This window comes from Heloderma suspectum, chromosome 2 (genome assembly GCF_057233095.1).
Source record: "Heloderma suspectum isolate Gila_16-S chromosome 2, 16-S_ref, whole genome shotgun sequence".
Classification (NCBI taxonomy): Eukaryota; Metazoa; Chordata; class Lepidosauria; order Squamata; family Helodermatidae; genus Heloderma; species Heloderma suspectum.
Genome location: NC_139459.1, coordinates 394,903,862 through 394,925,536, shown reverse-complemented (window position 1 = coordinate 394,925,536; position 21,675 = coordinate 394,903,862). Strand labels below are relative to the sequence as shown.

General features: G+C 55.8%; 1 protein-coding gene across 2 annotated transcripts; it reads right to left on the bottom strand.

The window, feature by feature from the left end:
* Positions 1 to 2,650: 2,650 nt before the first annotated feature.
* On the bottom strand, positions 2,651 to 20,389 carry LOC146356504 (uncharacterized). Of its 2 annotated transcripts, none has more exons than XM_084841164.1 (7): positions 20,099 to 20,389; positions 11,360 to 11,851; positions 10,274 to 10,400; positions 9,634 to 9,737; positions 9,289 to 9,415; positions 8,961 to 9,056; positions 2,651 to 6,664 (listed from the first exon to the last, which is right to left on the bottom strand). In XM_084841164.1, exons 2-7 carry the CDS (start codon positions 11,783 to 11,785, stop codon positions 5,418 to 5,420), a joined length of 2,127 nt encoding a protein of 708 aa, XP_084697290.1. In that variant the 5' UTR covers positions 11,786 to 11,851; positions 20,099 to 20,389; the 3' UTR covers positions 2,651 to 5,417. The 2 variants fall into 2 exon arrangements, with proteins under 2 accessions (XP_084697290.1, XP_084697289.1); XM_084841163.1 differs by having other exon boundaries at positions 11,360 to 12,253; positions 20,099 to 20,382.
* Between the last annotated feature and the right edge of the window lie 1,286 nt (positions 20,390 to 21,675).

Here is a 21,675-nt window from a genome sequence, read left to right as displayed (position 1 = left end):
AGTCTCTGCTGAGATATGGAGCTTTCCCCCACCCCCCAGGAATGTGTCTCTGATGTGAAGAATGTGTCTGATTTTAAGGCTCTGCTAAGGTTTTCTTTGTGGGGAATATTTGTTATTATTCTGAGGCCATCACTTGGAGGGCCTTTTCTGCGGTGGCACCCCAGTGGTGGAAAGAGCTTCCCGGAAAGGTTCCCCTGGCGCCTATGAAGTTCTCATTTTGGCCCCAGGTGAAGACCTTTTTATTCTCCCAGGCATTTTAGCTTTTCCGTTTGTTTTTATCTGGTACTACATTTTAATTTTTTTGCTTCTAACTTCGGTTTGATTATTGTATCTTTATACTGTAGTTTTATACTTTTAAACTCTTATCATCTGTATTTTATTGGTTCGAATTTTATCGTTTGAGTTAATGGTGAATAAAAAGAGGAGGGGAGGCATGTGTACAGGAAAAAACAAGGAGAAAAGAAAAATGGAGAAATCCCAGGTGCCTATAGAAGAAAGTTTATGATGGTTCTTTTATGTTGGTCCGAGACGTTTTGGAAATATTGATTTCCTTCTTTGGGAGTTACAATAAAAATGTATATATACAACATCTTAGTCATTTTATGTTACTCCAGAACCTATAAAAACATCTCAAACACACCTAAAATAAGTGATTATTATAAAATTATATAAATTTAACAGCCAATTTTAACCTATACACAATTAATACTTCTGACATTCATATAAAAATCAAGAAACCATCACTTTCACACACATTAAAACCAACGAGGCAAAAAATAAGAACAAAGTGCAAAGATTTGTTATTGTCTGTATACATAAAAAACTTTAAATGAGACCATCAGGATTGCTCTAACTGCAATAATCAACATGTTAAAAAAATAACACTTGTTTCTAACTTGTAAATGAAGATATTTACCACTGTTGCAAACGTGATAACAATCAGAAGTTTTAACAATAAACGTTTTTTCAGAACCAGGTCAGGCAGAGAAGGGCTTTTGTTCTCCTTATATAACACCAATGTTTTAGGCCAGTGTAGCCAATTAAGGGCATTCCGTCCAAATGATTTAAGCCAGCCAGTGGGACCCTTTCTGCTAATACGAATGGATGATGTTTGTCTGCCTTAGTATATTGACTACAAGATAAGGTGAGTTTGTGGACGTTAAGCAAATAACTTTCTCGGGAAAACTGTGGCTCGGACAAGATTATAACATTTTGGGTCGAGTCCATGATTCGTTTGCATCTGCAACAGGGTTTATAAGAAAACATTTTCTAATATGGACATTCCTAATCTCTGTACCCTTTTCTATTTGCCTTCCTGGTCGTTCAAACGAAGTTTCTTAACTGTTGAAGAGCGCAATCCTATCCAGATGGGTGGCCGCCTCTGAACTCGGAGGTGACCACCTCTCCAAAGCAGGGCAGGAGAAGCACGGAGGGGGTCGTTCCCTCTGCGCTTCTCCTGCCCTGCATTTTCTGCTAGGCAGCTGATTTTGGCTGTCTAGCTGCAGGGAGGCCGAGCGGGGGAGCAGGCTGCTGTACGACACATTGGATGTGTTGTACAGGCAGTTCCGCCCTCCCCACCCGAAACGCCCCCAGCCACGCCCCTCTGCCTGCGAGCGCAGAGGACGGTGCTGTTCCACGCTGCCTCTGAGGCAGCGCGGAAATGGGGGGAGGTCGGTTCTCTGTGCTCTGAGGTCAGTTCCCGGAAAACACCATATTCATTTATTATTAAATTATTAAATTTATTAATCGCCCATCTGGCTGGTCACTAGCGGCCATAGGATTGCTCCCTAAGGCAGTTTTGAAGAACAATAGATCTTCATAGAACAAATGCCTGTTGTGAGAAAAGTATTTCTGCAAAATAAGATGATGTGAGGACTTAAATTTGTCTGATTAATGCATGACATGGTGGCACCATATAAGGGAATTATACTCTAGTTTTTTTCTATGAAAAATCCCCCCTTTCAAGAATGTTTTAGGGATGCCATTTTTGAGAGCTATTTACAAATGGTACACTTTCATTACTACTGATTTACTTCATGAAGCCCACCCCGTTATAAGGGTAGTTTTAACACAATTGTTATCAAAATTGTTCTGAAAAAACGTTTATTGTTAAAACTTTTGATTGTTATCACGTCTACAACAGTGGTAAATATCTTCATTTAATCCTATGGGAGAAACACTACAAGTTAGAAACAAGTGTTATTTTTTAACATGTTAATTATTGCAGTTACAGCAATCCTGATGGTCTCATTTGAAGTTTTTTTTATGTATACAGACAATAACAAATCTTTGCACTTTGTTCTTATTTTTTGCCTCGTTGGTTTTAATGTGTGTGAAAGTAATGGTTTCTTGATTTTTATATGAATGTCAGAAGTATTAATTGTGCGTAGGTTAAAATTGGCTGTTAAATTTATATAATTTTATGGTAATCATTTATTTTAGGTGTCTGTGAGATGTTTTTATATGTTCTGGAGTAACGTAAAATGTCTTAAGATGTTGTACATATACATATATATATTTATTGTAGCCCCCAAAGAAGGAAATCAGTATTTCTGAAACGCGTCGGGCCAACATAAAAGAACCATCATAAACTTTCTTCTATAGGCACCTGGGATGTCTCCATTTTTCTTTTCTCCTTTTTTCTGAGTTAATGGTGAACCGCCCAAAGAGCTTTGGAGATTGTGCAGAATAGAATCATAGAATAGTAGGGTTGGAAGGGGCCTAAAAAAGGTAAAGATGTCCCCAACCAGTCGTGTCCGACTCTAGGGTGTGGTGCTCATCCCCGTTTCTAAGCTGAAGAGCCAGCACTGTCCGAAGACGCTTCCGTGGTCATGTGGCCGGCATGACTGAACACCAAGGTGCACGGAACGCTGTTACCTTTCCCACCGAAGCAGCGCCTATTTATCTACTTGCAATTTCTTGCTTTCGAACTGCTAGGTTGGCAGGAGCTGGGACTGAAGACGGGAGCTCACTCCGTCACGCGGCACTTGGGTCTCGAACTGCTGTCCTGCCAACCTTCCAGTCTGCAGTTCAGCATCTTAACCACTAAGCCACCGCGGCCCATTGTAGGAAGGGGCCTACAAGGCCAATAAAAATGTAACAAATAAATAAATTAATTAATTAAAATGGAGTAAATTCAGATCCATCCTGTCTTTCAGTTGTAGTGGAAACAGGAAAGGGTCCCTCATCAAGAACTGTACAAAAAACCCCTATAGTCCCCATTTTTTCCAAGTGTTTGAAATAAAATGAGACATTGCCTTTGTTGATGGCTCTCTGCCTCCTCACTTGGTCTGAGGGCCAGGAGGAGCAAAGCAACATCCTCCAGTCCTTGGGTCCCTGGTGGTCTTGTGCTTCATGGCAATAAACGGACGGGGGAGGCAAGTGAGAAGTAAATCTCATGATATTTAATGGGGGTTACTCCCTAGGAATTGCGTAAGTTTGCAACCTAAGAGCACGTGGCAAGTGTTAATCAGCAAATGTTGAAAGTGCCATACACTCAATGAACCTGCCGTGTGGAGAACAGGACACTGACTTTTTGTCTTCAGAGGGATATTCTGTTGGAGGGCACATCTTACACATTTACCTGTAAGTCCCTATACTTGGGAAAAAGGGGGATTTTACCATCAGCACCCATTGAAAAAGTGGAGGCACCATGCCACAATAAAAACTTCTATCTGAGGTGTGCTCAGAACCTCCCCCTCTCGAGCATTATGATGTTTAGTTTGCAATTAATCTGAAAAATGTTTAAGGTGCCACACAGCTCTTTGCTGGTCCCTGGTACTCCGCATCTGGTTTTGGGCCTGAAAGACCAAGGAAAAGTGGCTGCATGGAAGGTAAGTCCTCATCAAGGACATAGAATCACAGAATGGTAGGGTTGGAAGGGGCCTATAAGACCATCGAGTCCAATCCCCTGCTCAGTACAGGAATCGAAGTCAAAACCTCCCTGATAGGTAGCTGTCCAGCCTTGTCTTGAATGCCTCCAGTGTGGGAGAGAGCCTACCACCTCCCTAGGTAATTGGTTCCATTGTTGTATTGCTCTAACAGTCAGGAGGTTTTTCTGCTGTTCAGCTGGAATCTGGCTTGCTGTAACTTTGTGACATGGCACAGTTTTGAACTGAAAGCAAACAAGCAAGATGTTAATTAGCCCCTGCCAAAGGAAGTGAGGCTGGTGGCTACCAGGAGGAGGGCCTTTTCTGCTGTGGCCCCCCAGCCCTGGAATGAGCTCCCTAGAGAGGTTCACCTGGCATCTACATTGTTCTCCTTCCAGCGCCAGGTGAAGACCTTTTTATTCTCCTAGTATTTTAGCTTCTTAATCTTTTAGCTCTGGTATTTTAAATCTCTGCATTGCTGCTAGGTTTTATTCCGGTTCTACTGTTATATTGTGGTTTTAAGCTTCTGTATTTTATATTGTTTTATGTTGCACACTGTGGTTTTAATTTTTGTGAACTGCCCAGAGAACTTTGGCTATTGGGCAGTCTAGAAATGAAATAAATGAAATAATTAGCTTGGCTTCCATAACATTGAAATTATAGTAAATATTTCTAATTTTGCACATATATTTGCATATGTAAAGTAGCATATGCAAATTTTGTACAATTTCTGGTCCCATGTGCCTGTTTCCTGGATCTTTTAGGTACCTCTGCATCATAACCAGAAAATGTTATACCTAACCACCCATCCTTCTTTACCACTCCTTAACTGAAATCGTTACCACAGGATGTAGTCATGGCCACCAATTTGGATGGCTTTAAAAGAGGGCTGGACAAATTCCTGGAGGAAAAGGCTATCAATGGCTACAAATCCTGACGGCTATGTGCTCTCTCCAGTACCAGAGGCAGGGAGCCGATGTACACCAGTTGCTGGGGAACATAGGTGGGAGGGTGCTGTTGCACTCATGCCCTGCTGGTGAGTTCCTCGTTGGCAGCTGGTTGGCCACTGTGTGAACAGAATGCTGGACTAGATGGACCCTTGGTCTGATCCAGCAGGGGTCTTCTTACGTTCTTAACCCATGTCACTTTAGTTAGTGATTTCTCTATCATTCTATGCGGATGGTCATGCAGTGATAACATGGAATGGTAGCTTCAGTTGCATGAAAGCTTCAGTTGCATAGACTCCATGTGCCTCCTCAGTGAACAGACAAATCTGGGCTTGGGTCCGTCACCAACAGCCACCCAGCTCCAAGGTAGTGGTGAAGCTGGAGCCAACCGCAGCATAGGATAGCATCCCATATGCATATTACCTAAATAACACATCTGTTAAAGGCGTGGCCCTTGCCAGCTCCAATTTCCCAGCATACTGGACCTTGAGTGAACATGGAAAGCCTTTAGCAGACACCTTAAACAAAAAAAATTGTTTGTTTATTGAGTATGCTTTCTCCTCGGCTTGCATCTTTTAAAATGAAGGACGGTGCTCCATTTTTAGGGCTTGTCCCCCATGTGAATTCTTTGATGGGTTTTAAGGGCTATGCCCTCGCTGAAGCTCTTTCCGCACTGCAAGCCCACATAGGCTGTCTCTCCTGTGTGGATTCTTTCATGTCTCTTAAGGCGCGTGCTGATACTGAAGCTCTTTCCACACTCTAAGCACTCATAGGGTTTCTCCCCTGTGTGGATCCTTTGATGGGTTTTAAGTTCCGAGCTCCAATTGAAACTCTTCCCACACTCTGAACATTTATAGGGCTTCTCGCCTGTGTGAATTCTTTCATGCAGCTTAAGATTTCTGCTGTTAAGTAAAGTCTTCCCACACTCAGAGCATATATACGGCTCCTCCCCAATGTGAATACTTTGATGTCTTTTAAGCCGGGTGCTGACAGCAAAGCTCTTTCCGCACTCTAAGCATTTATAGGGCTTCTCCCCCGTATGGGTTCTTTGATGGTTTTTCAGGTCTGAGCTCCAATGGAAACTCTTCCCACACTCTAAGCATTTATAGGGCTTCTCCCCGGTGTGAATTCTTTCATGCAGCATAAGGTTCCTGCTGTTAAGTAAAGTCTTTCCACACTCAGAGCATTTATAGGGCTCCTCCCCTGTGTGAATTCTTTCATGTGTTTTAAGGGCTCTGTTTTCTCTGAAACTTTTCCCGCACTCTGAGCATTTATATGGAGTTTCCCCTGTGTGGATCCTTTCATGGGTTTTAAGATCTGAGCTCCAATTGAAACTTTTCCCACACTCTAAGCATTTGTATGGCTTCTCCCCAGTGTGCATTCTTTGATGACAAAACATGGTTTTCCTATGACGGAAACTCTTCCCACACTCTAAGCATTTATAGGGCTTCTCTCCTGTGTGGATTATTTGATGGGTTTTGAGGTGTGCGCTCTGATTGAAGCTCTTCCCACACTCTAAGCATTTATAGGGCTTCTCGCCTGTGTGAATTCCTTCATGCAGCTTAAGGTTTCTGCTGTTAACTAAAGACTCCACGGATTGAAATGGATGAATTCTTTGACATTCATTAAGGTGTATATCCTCTGGAAAAATCCTTCCACACTCAGAGAATTTCCACAGTTCCACCCCTTTATGATTATTTATTTTGTTTGCTTGAGAAGGTTCTTCTGGTATTGGACATTCATGGAAGTCAGCCCTTTCAAATGAACTGGATGTGTTCCCCCACTTTTCTTCAGCTTCCGTTTTTATTCTCAGGTGTACGTGATTTATGTTGCTCTCCCTCTCATCACCTGAAAGTAGAAAAAAGAGAACAAACCCAATCGCTTGCAATTTTGATGATCAGAATAGTAGGTTGGAAGGATGCTTCCAAACATATTAAATAGCCTCTGATAAGCAATAGAACTGACAACTTGAGTGGGATACAGAGTTTTTGCTTTATTTATAACATGCTTATAGGCAGCCTTTGAGGACATACTGGCATGGTATGAACAAAACAGATGGGTTGAGTGTGGCTAGTCGGAGGAGAGCCAAGACAGAATTCTGGGTTTGGGTGTCAGGCAACCAAGTCACAGATGAACCAATCTGAAGAAGTCAAGATGCAGACACTAGCAAGGTGGCTTGCTCCTGGCACCCCTGGGTGATGTGGAAACCATCCCAGCCCTTACCACACAAGACTAAGGAAAAAGATAAGAAGGAATAAAGATAGTAAAAAGCCAGACAGCAGCTCAAAATCCATTTTATAACAGGTCTGGTTAAAAAGTATCAATAACCAAACTGATGAATAGTGTTTAGAAGGCTATATTGGTTGATGGTATCAAAAGCTGCTGAGAGACCCAAAGAACCAACTGGAATGAAATTCCCCATAGCAGTTCTTGGAGTACGTAATCTGCCAGTGCAGCCAATGCTCTTCCCATCACAAATCCAAAGACTCAGCCTCCTCCAATCCTACTTGGCACTGAGAGGCCACAGTCCTTTCCCATGCCTTGACTGAAAAAGGCAAGTTAACAAAGGCAGCACCACTGAATTCTTTAAAATAGCGGGGACCCTGCCCTCTGTCAAAGTGGAGTGAATCACCTCCAGATTTCCTAACCCCAACCTGGCTGCTTTAATTACTCAAGAAGGGCCTGGATCCAGAGAACTGGCGGAAGGCCTCATCCCGCGAAGCAGCTCAATCACACCCTCAGCTTACACAAGCTGAAAAACATCCGTAACAACATGACAAGAATGTGTCCCAGCCCCATCCGTCTCCAGGTTTGCCCAAACCATGGCGTCCTAATTGGTGTGAAGGCAAGAAATTTTCCCCTCAAAGTGCACAGCACACAGGTCACACACCCAACTCCGCTCTACTGATCCACCACCATGGAGACCACCTTGAAGAGCACCGCCTGTCCCGTAAAGAACCTGTCCGGTTATTAGTTTCTTGAGGGCACCATTAACCAGACAGGTGTGTTTGATGGGCATGTCTGAAAAGGCTGCCTCCTGTGTTGCACCCAGACTGTGGAGCATGCTCCTTCAAGAATTGCAATTGGCCCGCACTCCCTTGGCTTGTAGAAAGGAAGTGAATGTGCAGGTTTTTAATTTTGTTGTTTATTCGTTCAGTCACTTCCAACTATTCATGACCAGCCCACGACAGAGCTTCCCGTCGGCTGTCGCCACCCCCGGCTCCCCAAGGTCGAGTCCATCACCTAACCACATCCAATTTGCCCTGGCTCATAGATCTTACATTCCAGGTTCCTATGGTGTGTTGATCTTTAGAACATCGGATTCATCGTTCACCACCAGCACCATCAGCTGCTAGCCATCCTTTCGGCTTGGAGCTAGCTGCGTCATCACATCTGGGGCTAGTTGAACTTATCCTCTGTTCCTCCCCCGGAGCATTTTGACCATCTTCCGACCTGGGAGTCCCATCTTCCGATGGTATACCAACATATTTCTGGTTGTACTGATCCATTTAGTTTTCATGGCAAGAATACTGGGGTGGGTTGCCGTTTCCTTCCCCAAGGTTTTTAATTATGGCTTCTAAATTATGTAGTTATTTTACTGTTTTACAATTTGTAACATTCTTGTTCCTTATTTCTTTAAGTGTTTATTGTTTTATAATATCAAAAGTAAATACATATGATATTCGGGCAGTTTGGCCAGGGAGACCGTTGGGTAGGAGGGTGGATGGTACACCAAGAAACCCTGGACTCTCTTGAGTTCCCAACACCTGGTGCAGGGCACCTGACCAAGGAGAGGCAAATACTTTGCATATCTGAGATAACAGGTTCAATCCCTGGCATCTCCATATGAAGGCTTCCAAACATCAGAGTTGGGAAGACCTCCACCTGAGACCTTGGATGATCAGTCCCAATCGGAGTAGATAATACTGGGAAATCTGTTGGTATTGTCTTTAAGACCTACTATTCTAAAGATGTTTTCCCCACATACTTAAGACACAAACAACCCCTTTTCCATGTCACAGGGTCCCACATGACAGATGTCTCAAGGGCCAAGTAGGTGACATTTAGCCAGAAGACATATCTGCCAGGAGAATGCAGAGCCTGATAGAACTAACAAAGGGTCACACTTGACCTAGGCACTCACCTGCTGATATCTCTCTTTCCTCGGAGGCCCCCCCAAATGGATCTTCCTCGTTCTCTTCATGCCAGGAGATGGGGTTAGCTCTGGGAAGTGGAAGGCCTTTTAAAGAGGGCAGAAATAACAAAATTACTTCTGGCACTTGCATAAAATAAGTGTCTGAAGCCTTTCTTTCAATACCAGCCATAAAAAGGTCCAAAGAAGGATGCCTCTGTTATCCTCAATAACATTCTCGCTATGCTCTGATACAGACAAAAAAGAGCCTCAACTTCCCCTTCCAGGATCTATCAACAAGGCAAAGAGGAACCCCTACCCAGAGGGCCCCATTCCTTACCCAGAGAAGCCAGGTTCCCATAAATCTCCTCCGTGACGTCCCTGTGCAGAGCCCTCTGGCCTGGATCCAGCAGAGCCCGCTCCTCCTCCGTGAAATGCACAGCCACCTCCTCAAAGGTCACCGGACCCTGGAAGAAGAAGAAATCATGTTCGCCTTACACATAATGTAGCTATCCATGAAGACAATAAAGGTGAAGTGGTTGGAGCTTCTCCCGCAGGATCTAGAGCTTCATGAGTGACATTCAAAGCCTTCCTAGCAGCCCTCTTGGATAGAAGCAAAGGGAAAGCGGGAGATTCATCCAGGCCCAGAGATGTGCAGGGACAGAGGCACCCTGGCTTCCCCTACCTGATCTGGCTGCGAAGGAGCCATTTCCACTCCACCACAAAGTGAAGGAGTCCTGGAAGGAGCCCCCAGTGTCATTTCAGTCTTTCTACATGTCATTCCATTTCCTGGAAAGAAGACAAAAAAGTTGCGAAGATATTTTATAAGCTTTCTGCATTTTTTCACATTGTGTTTTGGCATAATTTAAAGTAAAGGTAAAGGTGTCCCCAGTCGTGTCCGACTCTAGGGTGCGGTGCTCATCCCCGTTTCTAAGCCGAAGAGCCAGCGCTGTCCGAAGATGCTTCCGTGGTCATGTGGCCAGCATGACTGAACACCGAGGTGCACGGAACGCTGTTACCTTTCCTGCCGAGGCGGTACCTATTTATCTACTTGCAATTTCTTGCTTTCGAACTGCTAGGTTGGCAGAAGCTGGGACTGAAGACGGGAGCTCACTCCGTCACGCAGCACTCGGGTCTCGAACTGCTGACCTGCCGACCTTCCAGTCTGCAGTTCAGCGTCTTAACCACTAAGCCACCGCGGCTCCTTAATTTAAAGTACTGGTTTTTATTTCTATACAGTCGGAATGTATTGAGGCACAACTCCTTTTCTGAATATATTAGACAGCAAAGTCTCCCTTGCCGAAATATGACCTGACAATCCTCACCTGGGAAGCTGAGACCTCTGTCACCCTCCTGCCAGGTCCACCTGCTCAGCGGCTTGTGCGTGGTGTCTGACGGAGCGTTCTTCTCCTCATGGAAATCCATGACTGCTTTGGCTAATTTTCCCTTCACCTGGAAAGGGATTAGGGAAGGAAATAATGGGGACAGGCAAAGAACAAGAGCAGTATTTGCAATCTATTTGCCTTCCGGTCTCTTTGTAGAGTTATTCAACTTCCAAAGCCCTGCAGCTGTGCCTTTGGCCAAAATGGTATCCCTAGCATGAGAAGACCACTAGAAAACTGCATCCAAAACTAACTCCTAAAACCAACTGGGAGGAGAGAAAGAAGCCCCCAGACGTTCCCTGACACTTAGCTGCAGTAAGCGCAGACGTGTGGTGCCTTTGGCAGGTGAGCACATAAGAATATGAGTCAAAAATGGATCCCAAGCATTAGAAGAACACTAAAAATGTTTATCCAAAACTCCCTCTTAAAACACACTAGGAGGAGAGAAAGAAGCTCCCAGATGTTTTTATTTATTTTTTTATTTATTATTGCATTTATATCCCGCCTTTTTTCCTCTTGCAAGGAACCCAAGGCGGCTTACATTATCCTCCTCCTCTCCATTTTATCCTCACAACAACAACCCTGTGAGGTAGGTTGGGCTGAGAGTCTGTGACTGGCCCAAAGTCACCCAGTGAGCTTCCATGGCCGAGTGGGGACTAGAACCCGGATCTCCCAGCTCCCAGTCCAACACTCTTGCCACTACACCACACTGGTTCCCTGACACTCACCTGCGTCCATTGCAAGCACAGAAGTGCGGTACCTACAACCACTAACCCTGTTCGGCTGGGACGACTGTGCCGCTGGTCGAAGAAGGATCCCCTCCTTCTCTGGAACAGCACAGTCTCTTTCGGGTGCCTTGTGATCCCCTAACGGGGGCCTGCTATACACATTCAGAGCCTGTGGGGTGGTCGGAGGTGGGGGGCGAGATTGGGACATCACTACTTTGATTGACAGCCTGAAAATGTTGGGATACTGTAAAGATTTTTAAGACCACACTCCTTTGGCGCGATCAGGATGAGATCCTCTCACCTGCGCCTGCACCTTCTCCTCTGCCTGGCTGAGGAGGAACCCTTCTGCCAGGGCCACCGCTTGGGAACTGGTCTCCGCTCCACACTCCCTGACCCAGCTCTCCATCTCCGGGGGCAGGACGGCCAGGAACTGCTCCAGGACCACCAGGTCCAGCACCTGAGCTTTCGTGCGCCGTTCTGGCTTCAGCCACTGGCGGCAAAGGTGGTGGAGTCGGCTGCAGGCCTCTCGGGGCCCCTCGGCCTCCCGGCAGCAGAACCCCCTGAAGCGCCGGCGCTCTGCGTCTGAGCTGTTGCCGCTCCCAGCCAGGTTCTCCTGGGCTCCTCTTTCCCAGAGCTCCGCACTGCTCCCTTCCTGGATGATACAGGGGCCTTTCCCTCCCTCAGGGCCAGCCAGCTCTATTTCCTCCATCTTCACTCTCTTCTCCATCTCCCCTGCCAGAAGGACCTCCTTGCTTTGCTGCCGATTTCTTTCTGAGGCAAGGAGGGCCTGAATCTGATGAGGGCAGATCAAATATGACCAAGGCTACGAGCCAGTCTCTGTGCGTGTATTATGACCCCAAAGGGAAAAGATCATTTTGGCTAAGGTAGGCGGGTGAAAGGCAGGACTCAGAGGGTCACTAGAGATAAGGGGAGGGGATCAGGGGGTTCCTCCTCCTAAGATGCTCAGCCCCAAACCTTCCTCTGGTTCAGTTCATCGAGCCAGCCCCCATGATGTCCCCCTGCCCACCGCTCTGCTTCACACACCCCCGGAAGCCCTGCTAGCAGGTTCCTTCTCCTTTTTAAATCCTCCAAATGTGAACTAGCTAAAAACCGGTTTCAGTGGCTCCATGTGCCCAGGGCGTGGGATCAACAGCCTTTTCTTCTCTCCCGGGAAGGGGCAGTTGAGGCTTTCTGCCTGAAGAGAGAAGGGAAAAGCTGAATGATGGGCGGCGGCGCTCCCTCCTCTGCAAACCCTGCCCCCTGCTCTTCGCTGCCGCTCTTCCCCCGGGCTGGGCTTGCCTCCCCCTGGGCTCCCGCCCCCACTCCCATCATCCTGGCTGCCCCCTGCTCTTCGCTGCCTCTCTTCCCCCGGGCTGGGCTTGCCTCCCCCTGGGCTCCCGCCCCCACTCCCATCATCCTGGCTGCCCCCTGCTCTTTGCTGCCTCTCTTCCCCCGGGCTGGGCTTGCCTCCCCCTGGGCTCCCGCCCCCACTCCCATCATCCTGGCTGCCCCCTGCTCTTCGCTGCCGCTCTTCCCCCCGGGCTGGGCTTGCCTCCCCCTGGGCTCCCGCCCCCACTCCCATCATCCTGGCTGCCCCCTGCTCTTCGCTGCCTCTCTTCCCCCGGGCTGGGCTTGCCTCCCCCTGGGCTCCCGCCCCCACTCCCATCATCCTGGCTGCCCCCTGCTCTTCGCTGCCGCTCTTCCCCCCGGGCTGGGCTTGCCTCCCCCTGGGCTCCCGCCCCACTCCCATCATCCTGGCTGCCCCCTGCTCTTCGCTGCCTCTCTTCCCCCGGGCTGGGCTTGCCTCCCCCTGGGCTCCCGCCCCCACTCCCATCATCCTGGCTGCCCCCTGCTCTTCGCTGCCTCTCTTCCCCCCGGGCTGGGCTTGCCTCCCCCTGGGCTCCCGCCCCCACTCCCATCATCCTGGCTGCCCCCTGCTCTTCGCTGCCTCTCTTCCCCCAGGGCTGGGCTTGCCTCCCCCTGGGCTCCCGCCCCCACTCCCATCATCCTGGCTGCCCCCTGCTCTTCGCTGCCTCTCTTCCCCCAGGGCTGGGCTTGCCTCCCCCTGGGCTCCCGCCCCCACTCCCATCATCCTGGCTGCCCCCTGCTCTTCGCTGCCTCTCTTCCCCCGGGCTGGGCTTGCCTCCCCCTGGGCTCCCGCCCCCACTCCCATCATCCTGGCTGCCCCCTGCTCTTCGCTGCCTCTCTTCCCCCGGGCTGGGCTTGCCTCCCCCTGGGCTCCCGCCCCCACTCCCATCATCCTGGCTGCCCCCTGCTCTTCGCTGCCTCTCTTCCCCCGGGCTGGGCTTGCCTCCCCCTGGGCTCCCGCCCCCACTCCCATCATCCTGGCTGCCCCCTGCTCTTCGCTGCCTCTCTTCCCCCGGGCTGGGCTTGCCTCCCCCTGGGCTCCCGCCCCCACTCCCATCATCCTGGCTGCCCCCTGCTCTTCGCTGCCTCTCTTCCCCCGGGCTGGGCTTGCCTCCCCCTGGGCTCCCGCCCCCACTCCCATCATCCTGGCTGCCCCCTGCTCTTCGCTGCCTCTCTTCCCCCGGGCTGGGCTTGCCTCCCCCTGGGCTCCCGCCCCCACTCCCATCATCCTGGCTGCCCCCTGCTCTTCGCTGCCTCTCTTCCCCCAGGGCTGGGCTTGCCTCCCCCTGGGCTCCCGCCCCCACTCCCATCATCCTGGCTGCCCCCTGCTCTTCGCTGCCTCTCTTCCCCCAGGGCTGGGCTTGCCTCCCCCTGGGCTCCCGCCCCCACTCCCATCATCCTGGCTGCCCCCTGCTCTTCGCTGCCTCTCTTCCCCCGGGCTGGGCTTGCCTCCCCCTGGGCTCCCGCCCCCACTCCCATCATCCTGGCTGCCCCCTGCTCTTCGCTGCCTCTCTTCCCCCGGGCTGGGCTTGCCTCCCCCTGGGCTCCCGCCCCCACTCCCATCATCCTGGCTGCCCCCTGCTCTTCGCTGCCTCTCTTCCCCCAGGCTGGGCTTGCCTCCCCCTGGGCTCCCGCCCCCACTCCCATCATCCTGGCTGCCCCCTGCTCTTCGCTGCCTCTCTTCCCCCGGGCTGGGCTTGCCTCCCCCTGGGCTCCCGCCCCCACTCCCATCATCCTGGCTGCCCCCTGCTCTTTGCTGCCTCTCTTCCCCCGGGCTGGGCTTGCCTCCCCCTGGGCTCCCGCCCCCACTCCCATCATCCTGGCTGCCCCCTGCTCTTTGCTGCCTCTCTTCCCCCGGGCTGGGCTTGCCTCCCCCTGGGCTCCCGCCCCCACTCCCATCATCCTGGCTGCCCCCTGCTCTTCGCTGCCTCTCTTCCCCCGGGCTGGGCTTGCCTCCCCCTGGGCTCCCGCCCCCACTCCCATCATCCTGGCTGCCCCCTGCTCTTCGCTGCCTCTCTTCCCCCGGGCTGGGCTTGCCTCCCCCTGGGCTCCCGCCCCCACTCCCATCATCCTGGCTGCCCCCTGCTCTTCGCTGCCTCTCTTCCCCCGGGCTGGGCTTGCCTCCCCCTGGGCTCCCGCCCCCACTCCCATCATCCTGGCTGCCCCCTGCTCTTCGCTGCCTCTCTTCCCCCGGGCTGGGCTTGCCTCCCCCTGGGCTCCCGCCCCCACTCCCATCATCCTGGCTGCCCCCTGCTCTTCGCTGCCTCTCTTCCCCCGGGCTGGGCTTGCCTCCCCCTGGGCTCCCGCCCCCACTCCCATCATCCTGGCTGCCCCCTGCTCTTTGCTGCCTCTCTTCCCCCGGGCTGGGCTTGCCTCCCCCTGGGCTCCCGCCCCCACTCCCATCATCCTGGCTGCCCCCTGCTCTTTGCTGCCTCTCTTCCCCCGGGCTGGGCTTGCCTCCCCCTGGGCTCCCGCCCCCACTCCCATCATCCTGGCTGCCCCCTGCTCTTCGCTGCCTCTCTTCCCCCGGGCTGGGCTTGCCTCCCCCTGGGCTCCCGCCCCCACTCCCATCATCCTGGCTGCCCCCTGCTCTTCGCTGCCTCTCTTCCCCCGGGCTGGGCTTGCCTCCCCCTGGGCTCCCGCCCCCACTCCCATCATCCTGGCTGCCCCCTGCTCTTTGCTGCCTCTCTTCCCCCGGGCTGGGCTTGCCTCCCCCTGGGCTCCCGCCCCCACTCCCATCATCCTGGCTGCCCCCTGCTCTTCGCTGCCGCTCTTCCCCCCGGGCTGGGCTTGCCTCCCCCTGGGCTCCCGCCCCCACTCCCATCATCCTGGCTGCCCCCTGCTCTTTGCTGCCTCTCTTCCCCCGGGCTGGGCTTGCCTCCCCCTGGGCTCCCGCCCCCACTCCCATCATCCTGGCTGCCCCCTGCTCTTCGCTGCCTCTCTTCCCCCGGGCTGGGCTTGCCTCCCCCTGGGCTCCCGCCCCCACTCCCATCATCCTGGCTGCCCCCTGCTCTTTGCTGCCTCTCTTCCCCCGGGCTGGGCTTGCCTCCCCCTGGGCTCCCGCCCCCACTCCCATCATCCTGGCTGCCCCCTGCTCTTCGCTGCCGCTCTTCCCCCCGGGCTGGGCTTGCCTCCCCCTGGGCTCCCGCCCCCACTCCCATCATCCTGGCTGCCCCCTGCTCTTTGCTGCCTCTCTTCCCCCGGGCTGGGCTTGCCTCCCCCTGGGCTCCCGCCCCCACTCCCATCATCCTGGCTGCCCCCTGCTCTTCGCTGCCTCTCTTCCCCCGGGCTGGGCTTGCCTCCCCCTGGGCTCCCGCCCCCACTCCCATCATCCTGGCTGCCCCCTGCTCTTCGCTGCCTCTCTTCCCCCGGGCTGGGCTTGCCTCCCCCTGGGCTCCCGCCCCCACTCCCATCATCCTGGCTGCCCCCTGCTCTTCGCTGCCTCTCTTCCCCCGGGCTGGGCTTGCCTCCCCCTGGGCTCCCGCCCCCACTCCCATCATCCTGGCTGCCCCCTGCTCTTCGCTGCCTCTCTTCCCCCGGGCTGGGCTTGCCTCCCCCTGGGCTCCCGCCCCCACTCCCATCATCCTGGCTGCCCCCTGCTCTTTGCTGCCTCTCTTCCCCCGGGCTGGGCTTGCCTCCCCCTGGGCTCCCGCCCCCACTCCCATCATCCTGGCTGCCCCCTGCTCTTCGCTGCCTCTCTTCCCCCGGGCTGGGCTTGCCTCCCCCTGGGCTCCCGCCCCCACTCCCATCATCCTGGCTGCCCCCTGCTCTTTGCTGCCTCTCTTCCCCCCGGGCTGGGCTTGCCTCCCCCTGGGCTCCCGCCCCCACTCCCATCATCCTGGCTGCCCCCTGCTCTTCGCTGCCTCTCTTCCCCCCGGGCTGGGCTTGCCTCCCCCTGGGCTCCCGCCCCCACTCCCATCATCCTGGCTGCCCCCTGCTCTTTGCTGCCTCTCTTCCCCCGGGCTGGGCTTGCCTCCCCCTGGGCTCCCGCCCCCACTCCCATCATCCTGGCTGCCCCCTGCTCTTCGCTGCCGCTCTTCCCCCCGGGCTGGGCTTGCCTCCCCCTGGGCTCCCGCCCCCACTCCCATCATCCTGGCTGCCCCCTGCTCTTTGCTGCCTCTCTTCCCCCGGGCTGGGCTTGCCTCCCCCTGGGCTCCCGCCCCCACTCCCATCATCCTGGCTGCCCCCTGCTCTTCGCTGCCGCTCTTCCCCCCGGGCTGGGCTTGCCTCCCCCTGGGCTCCCGCCCCCACTCCCATCATCCTGGCTGCCCCCTGCTCTTCGCTGCCGCTCTTCCCCCCGGGCTGGGCTTGCCTCCCCCTGGGCTCCCGCCCCCACTCCCATCATCCTGGCTGCCCCCTGCTCTTTGCTGCCTCTCTTCCCCCGGGCTGGGCTTGCCTCCCCCTGGGCTCCCGCCCCCACTCCCATCATCCTGGCTGCCCCCTGCTCTTCGCTGCCTCTCTTCCCCCGGGCTGGGCTTGCCTCCCCCTGGGCTCCCGCCCCCACTCCCATCATCCTGGCTGCCCCCTGCTCTTCGCTGCCTCTCTTCCCCCGGGCTGGGCTTGCCTCCCCCTGGGCTCCCGCCCCCACTCCCATCATCCTGGCTGCCCCCTGCTCTTTGCTGCCGCTCTTCCCCCCGGGCTGGGCTTGCCTCCCCCTGGGCTCCCGCCCCCACTCCCATCATCCTGGCTGCCCCCTGCTCTTTGCTGCCGCTCTTCCCCCCGGGCTGGGCTTGCCTCCCCCTGGGCTCCCGCCCCCACTCCCATCATCCTGGCTGCCCCCTGCTCTTTGCTGCCTCTCTTCCACCCGGGCTGGGCTTGCCTCCCCCTGGGCTCCCGCCCCCACTCCCATCATCCTGGCTGCCCCCTGCTCTTCGCTGCCTCTCTTCCCCCGGGCTGGGCTTGCCTCCCCCTGGGCTCCCGCCCCCACTCCCATCATCCTGGCTGCCCCCTGCTCTTCGCTGCCTCTCTTCCCCCGGGCTGGGCTTGCCTCCCCCTGGGCTCCCGCCCCCACTCCCATCATCCTGGCTGCCCCCTGCTCTTCGCTGCCTCTCTTCCCCCGGGCTGGGCTTGCCTCCCCCTGGGCTCCCGCCCCCACTCCCATCATCCTGGCTGCCCCCTGCTCTTCGCTGCCTCTCTTCCCCCGGGCTGGGCTTGCCTCCCCCTGGGCTCCCGCCCCCACTCCCATCATCCTGGCTGCCCCCTGCTCTTCGCTGCCTCTCTTCCCCCGGGCTGGGCTTGCCTCCCCCTGGGCTCCCGCCCCCACTCCCATCATCCTGGCTGCCCCCTGCTCTTCGCTGCCTCTCTTCCCCCGGGCTGGGCTTGCCTCCCCCTGGGCTCCCGCCCCCACTCCCATCATCCTGGCTGCCCCCTGCTCTTTGCTGCCTCTCTTCCCCCGGGCTGGGCTTGCCTCCCCCTGGGCTCCCGCCCCCACTCCCATCATCCTGGCTGCCCCCTGCTCTTCGCTGCCTCTCTTCCCCCGGGCTGGGCTTGCCTCCCCCTGGGCTCCCGCCCCCACTCCCATCATCCTGGCTGCCCCCTGCTCTTTGCTGCCTCTCTTCCCCCGGGCTGGGCTTGCCTCCCCCTGGGCTCCCGCCCCCACTCCCATCATCCTGGCTGCCCCCTGCTCTTTGCTGCCTCTCTTCCCCCGGGCTGGGCTTGCCTCCCCCTGGGCTCCCGCCCCCACTCCCATCATCCTGGCTGCCCCCTGCTCTTCGCTGCCTCTCTTCCCCCGGGCTGGGCTTGCCTCCCCCTGGGCTCCCGCCCCCACTCCCATCATCCTGGCTGCCCCCTGCTCTTCGCTGCCTCTCTTCCCCCGGGCTGGGCTTGCCTCCCCCTGGGCTCCCGCCCCCACTCCCATCATCCTGGCTGCCCCCTGCTCTTTGCTGCCTCTCTTCCCCCGGGCTGGGCTTGCCTCCCCCTGGGCTCCCGCCCCCACTCCCATCATCCTGGCTGCCCCCTGCTCTTCGCTGCCGCTCTTCCCCCCGGGCTGGGCTTGCCTCCCCCTGGGCTCCCGCCCCCACTCCCATCATCCTGGCTGCCCCCTGCTCTTTGCTGCCTCTCTTCCCCCGGGCTGGGCTTGCCTCCCCCTGGGCTCCCGCCCCCACTCCCATCATCCTGGCTGCCCCCTGCTCTTTGCTGCCGCTCTTCCCCCCGGGCTGGGCTTGCCTCCCCCTGGGCTCCCGCCCCCACTCCCATCATCCTGGCTGCCCCCTGCTCTTTGCTGCCTCTCTTCCCCCGGGCTGGGCTTGCCTCCCCCTGGGCTCCCGCCCCCACTCCCATCATCCTGGCTGCCCCCTGCTCTTCGCTGCCGCTCTTCCCCCGGGCTGGGCTTGCCTCCCCCTGGGCTCCCGCCCCCACTCCCATCATCCTGGCTGCCCCCTGCTCTTTGCTGCCTCTCTTCCCCCGGGCTGGGCTTGCCTCCCCCTGGGCTCCCGCCCCCACTCCCATCATCCTGGCTGCCCCCTGCTCTTCGCTGCCTCTCTTCCCCCCGGGCTGGGCTTGCCTCCCCCTGGGCTCCCGCCCCCACTCCCATCATCCTGGCTGCCCCCTGCTCTTTGCTGCCTCTCTTCCCCCGGGCTGGGCTTGCCTCCCCCTGGGCTCCCGCCCCCACTCCCATCATCCTGGCTGCCCCCTGCTCTTCGCTGCCGCTCTTCCCCCCGGGCTGGGCTTGCCTCCCCCTGGGCTCCCGCCCCCACTCCCATCATCCTGGCTGCCCCCTGCTCTTTGCTGCCTCTCTTCCCCCGGGCTGGGCTTGCCTCCCCCTGGGCTCCCGCCCCCACTCCCATCATCCTGGCTGCCCCCTGCTCTTTGCTGCCTCTCTTCCCCCGGGCTGGGCTTGCCTCCCCCTGGGCTCCCGCCCCCACTCCCATCATCCTGGCTGCCCCCTGCTCTTCGCTGCCGCTCTTCCCCCCGGGCTGGGCTTGCCTCCCCCTGGGCTCCCGCCCCCACTCCCATCATCCTGGCTGCCCCCTGCTCTTTGCTGCCTCTCTTCCCCCAGGGCTGGGCTTGCCTCCCCCTGGGCTCCCGCCCCCACTCCCATCATCCTGGCTGCCCCCTGCTCTTTGCTGCCTCTCTTCCCCCCGGGCTGGGCTTGCCTCCCCCTGGGCTCCCGCCCCCACTCCCATCATCCTGGCTGCCCCCTGCTCTTTGCTGCCTCTCTTCCCCCCGGGCTGGGCTTGCCTCCCCCTGGGCTCCCGCCCCCACTCCCATCATCCTGGCTGCCCCCTGCTCTTTGCTGCCTCTCTTCCCCCAGGGCTGGGCTTGCCTCCCCCTGGGCTCCCGCCCCCACTCCCATCATCCTGGCTGCCCCCTGCTCTTTGCTGCCTCTCTTCCCCCCGGGCTGGGCTTGCCTCCCCCTGGGCTCCCGCCCCCACTCCCATCATCCTGGCTGCCCCCTGCTCTTTGCTGCCTCTCTTCCCCCCGGGCTGGGCTTGCCTCCCCCTGGGCTCCCGCCCCCACTCCCATCATCCTGGCTGCCCCCTGCTCTTTGCTGCCTCTCTTCCCCCCGGGCTGGGCTTGCCTCCCCCTGGGCTCCCGCCCCCACTCCCATCATCCTGGCCCCCCCATGCACTTGGCACTTATCAGCACCCATTTGCCCCCCGCCCCCGGTACTGTGGGTCCTTGGACTTCAGCCCCAGATTCCAGCCCAGGCCGGACCACCCTGGCCACTCACCAGCTGCCTTGCAGGCGCGGGGGGGGGGGGAGGCTGCGGATCGCCCCCACGAGGAGGGAGGGGACCGGCGGAGGATCCTCTCCCCGAAGCGCAGGTCACATGCCTGGTCCTCCCTCCGACCGCCTCCTGCAGACACGCGGCTCTCTCCTGGGTCCTCCGGGGAGGGGGGCTGCAGCGGGGCTCCTGCGCGGAGGTCTCCCCTCTCTGCTGCCGCCGCCCCCTTCTCTTTCTCACGCTGGGACGTCTTGGGGGGCGGGCAGGGAGAGACCCCCGCCGACCCTCCTGGAGACACAAAAGGCTGGGAACCGGGGAGGGGCTTCCTCTCCTCCCCCCTCCCCTTCCTTGGGGAAGCTGGAAGGGGCTGGCGAATGCAGGCGGGGACCCAGATGTGTAGGACGCAGCTGATTTTGCTTCCTGGGACTTGCTGGGGAGACTTTGGAGAAGATGCTGTCCCGCCTCCCTTGAAGTAGTATCGGATGCCTCCCCTCGAAGTGCAAATGTTAATGATAAAGGACGAAGAATGCCAAAATGGAAACAAGCGCAATGGATTAATAGCATTCAAAGGAAAGATTCCCAAAGATGCCAGGAGGATTCTGGGGAGCTGGCCTGGGAAATCATGGTCAAAGTGACCAGGATGGACTCCAAAGATGCTGGGTTCAAGCCTTATCCCTGAAGAATGCTGGGAGTTGTAGGACTTCTGCAGGACACGGAAGAATGGGCTCAAGTGACAGATTGACAGAAGCCAGATTCCGGCTGAACATCAGGAAGAACTTCCTGCCTGTTAGAGCAATACGACAAGGGGACCAATGACCCAGGCAGATGGTGGGCTCCCCCACCCTGGAGGCACTGTACAAAATTTGCATATGCTACTTTACATATCCCCTTTATGAATCACTGCCTTGTTGTGGCGAAGGGGCTTGCGTAGCTCAGTGAAGCCATAAGCTATGCCGTGCAGGGCCACCCAAGACGGACAGGTCATGGCGGAGAGTTCTGACAAGATGTGGTCCACTGGAGAAGGAAATGGCAACCCACTCCAGGATTCTTGCCAAGAAAACCCCATGGAACGTGTCACAAGACCAGGATTTGATTTGTTTGGGAGAGAGATCCCGGGAGAACGGGAAACTCACCATACATCTTTAGGATCCAGCCACCATGCCTTCCACACTCTTCATTGCCACCGTGCCATGTTCAGCTTGCAATTAGTTAGCAAATGTTTAAGGTGCCATGTGACTCTTTGTTTTATTTGTTTTTATCTTTGTCCTAGTCTGCTGCACTTAATGAAGCCACAGCGAAGAGCTCAGGACACTGACCTTTTCTTCAGAGGCAAATTCAACTGGAGGGCACATCTTAGACTTTTCCTGGCAAGCCCCTATACTTGGAAAAAATGGGATTTTACCCCCGTCTTTAAAAACCTGGAGGTGTGGGGACACTGGTTCTGACAGGCCCACACGGGGGACTCGTAATTATAGAAATAGTAATAATAATACTCATTAGAAGAATGAGCCTAAGAATAACACTACCCATAAAATTGTGAGGGAAGATCCCTTCAGAAATCGGGAGCCTGAGTAATGCAACAA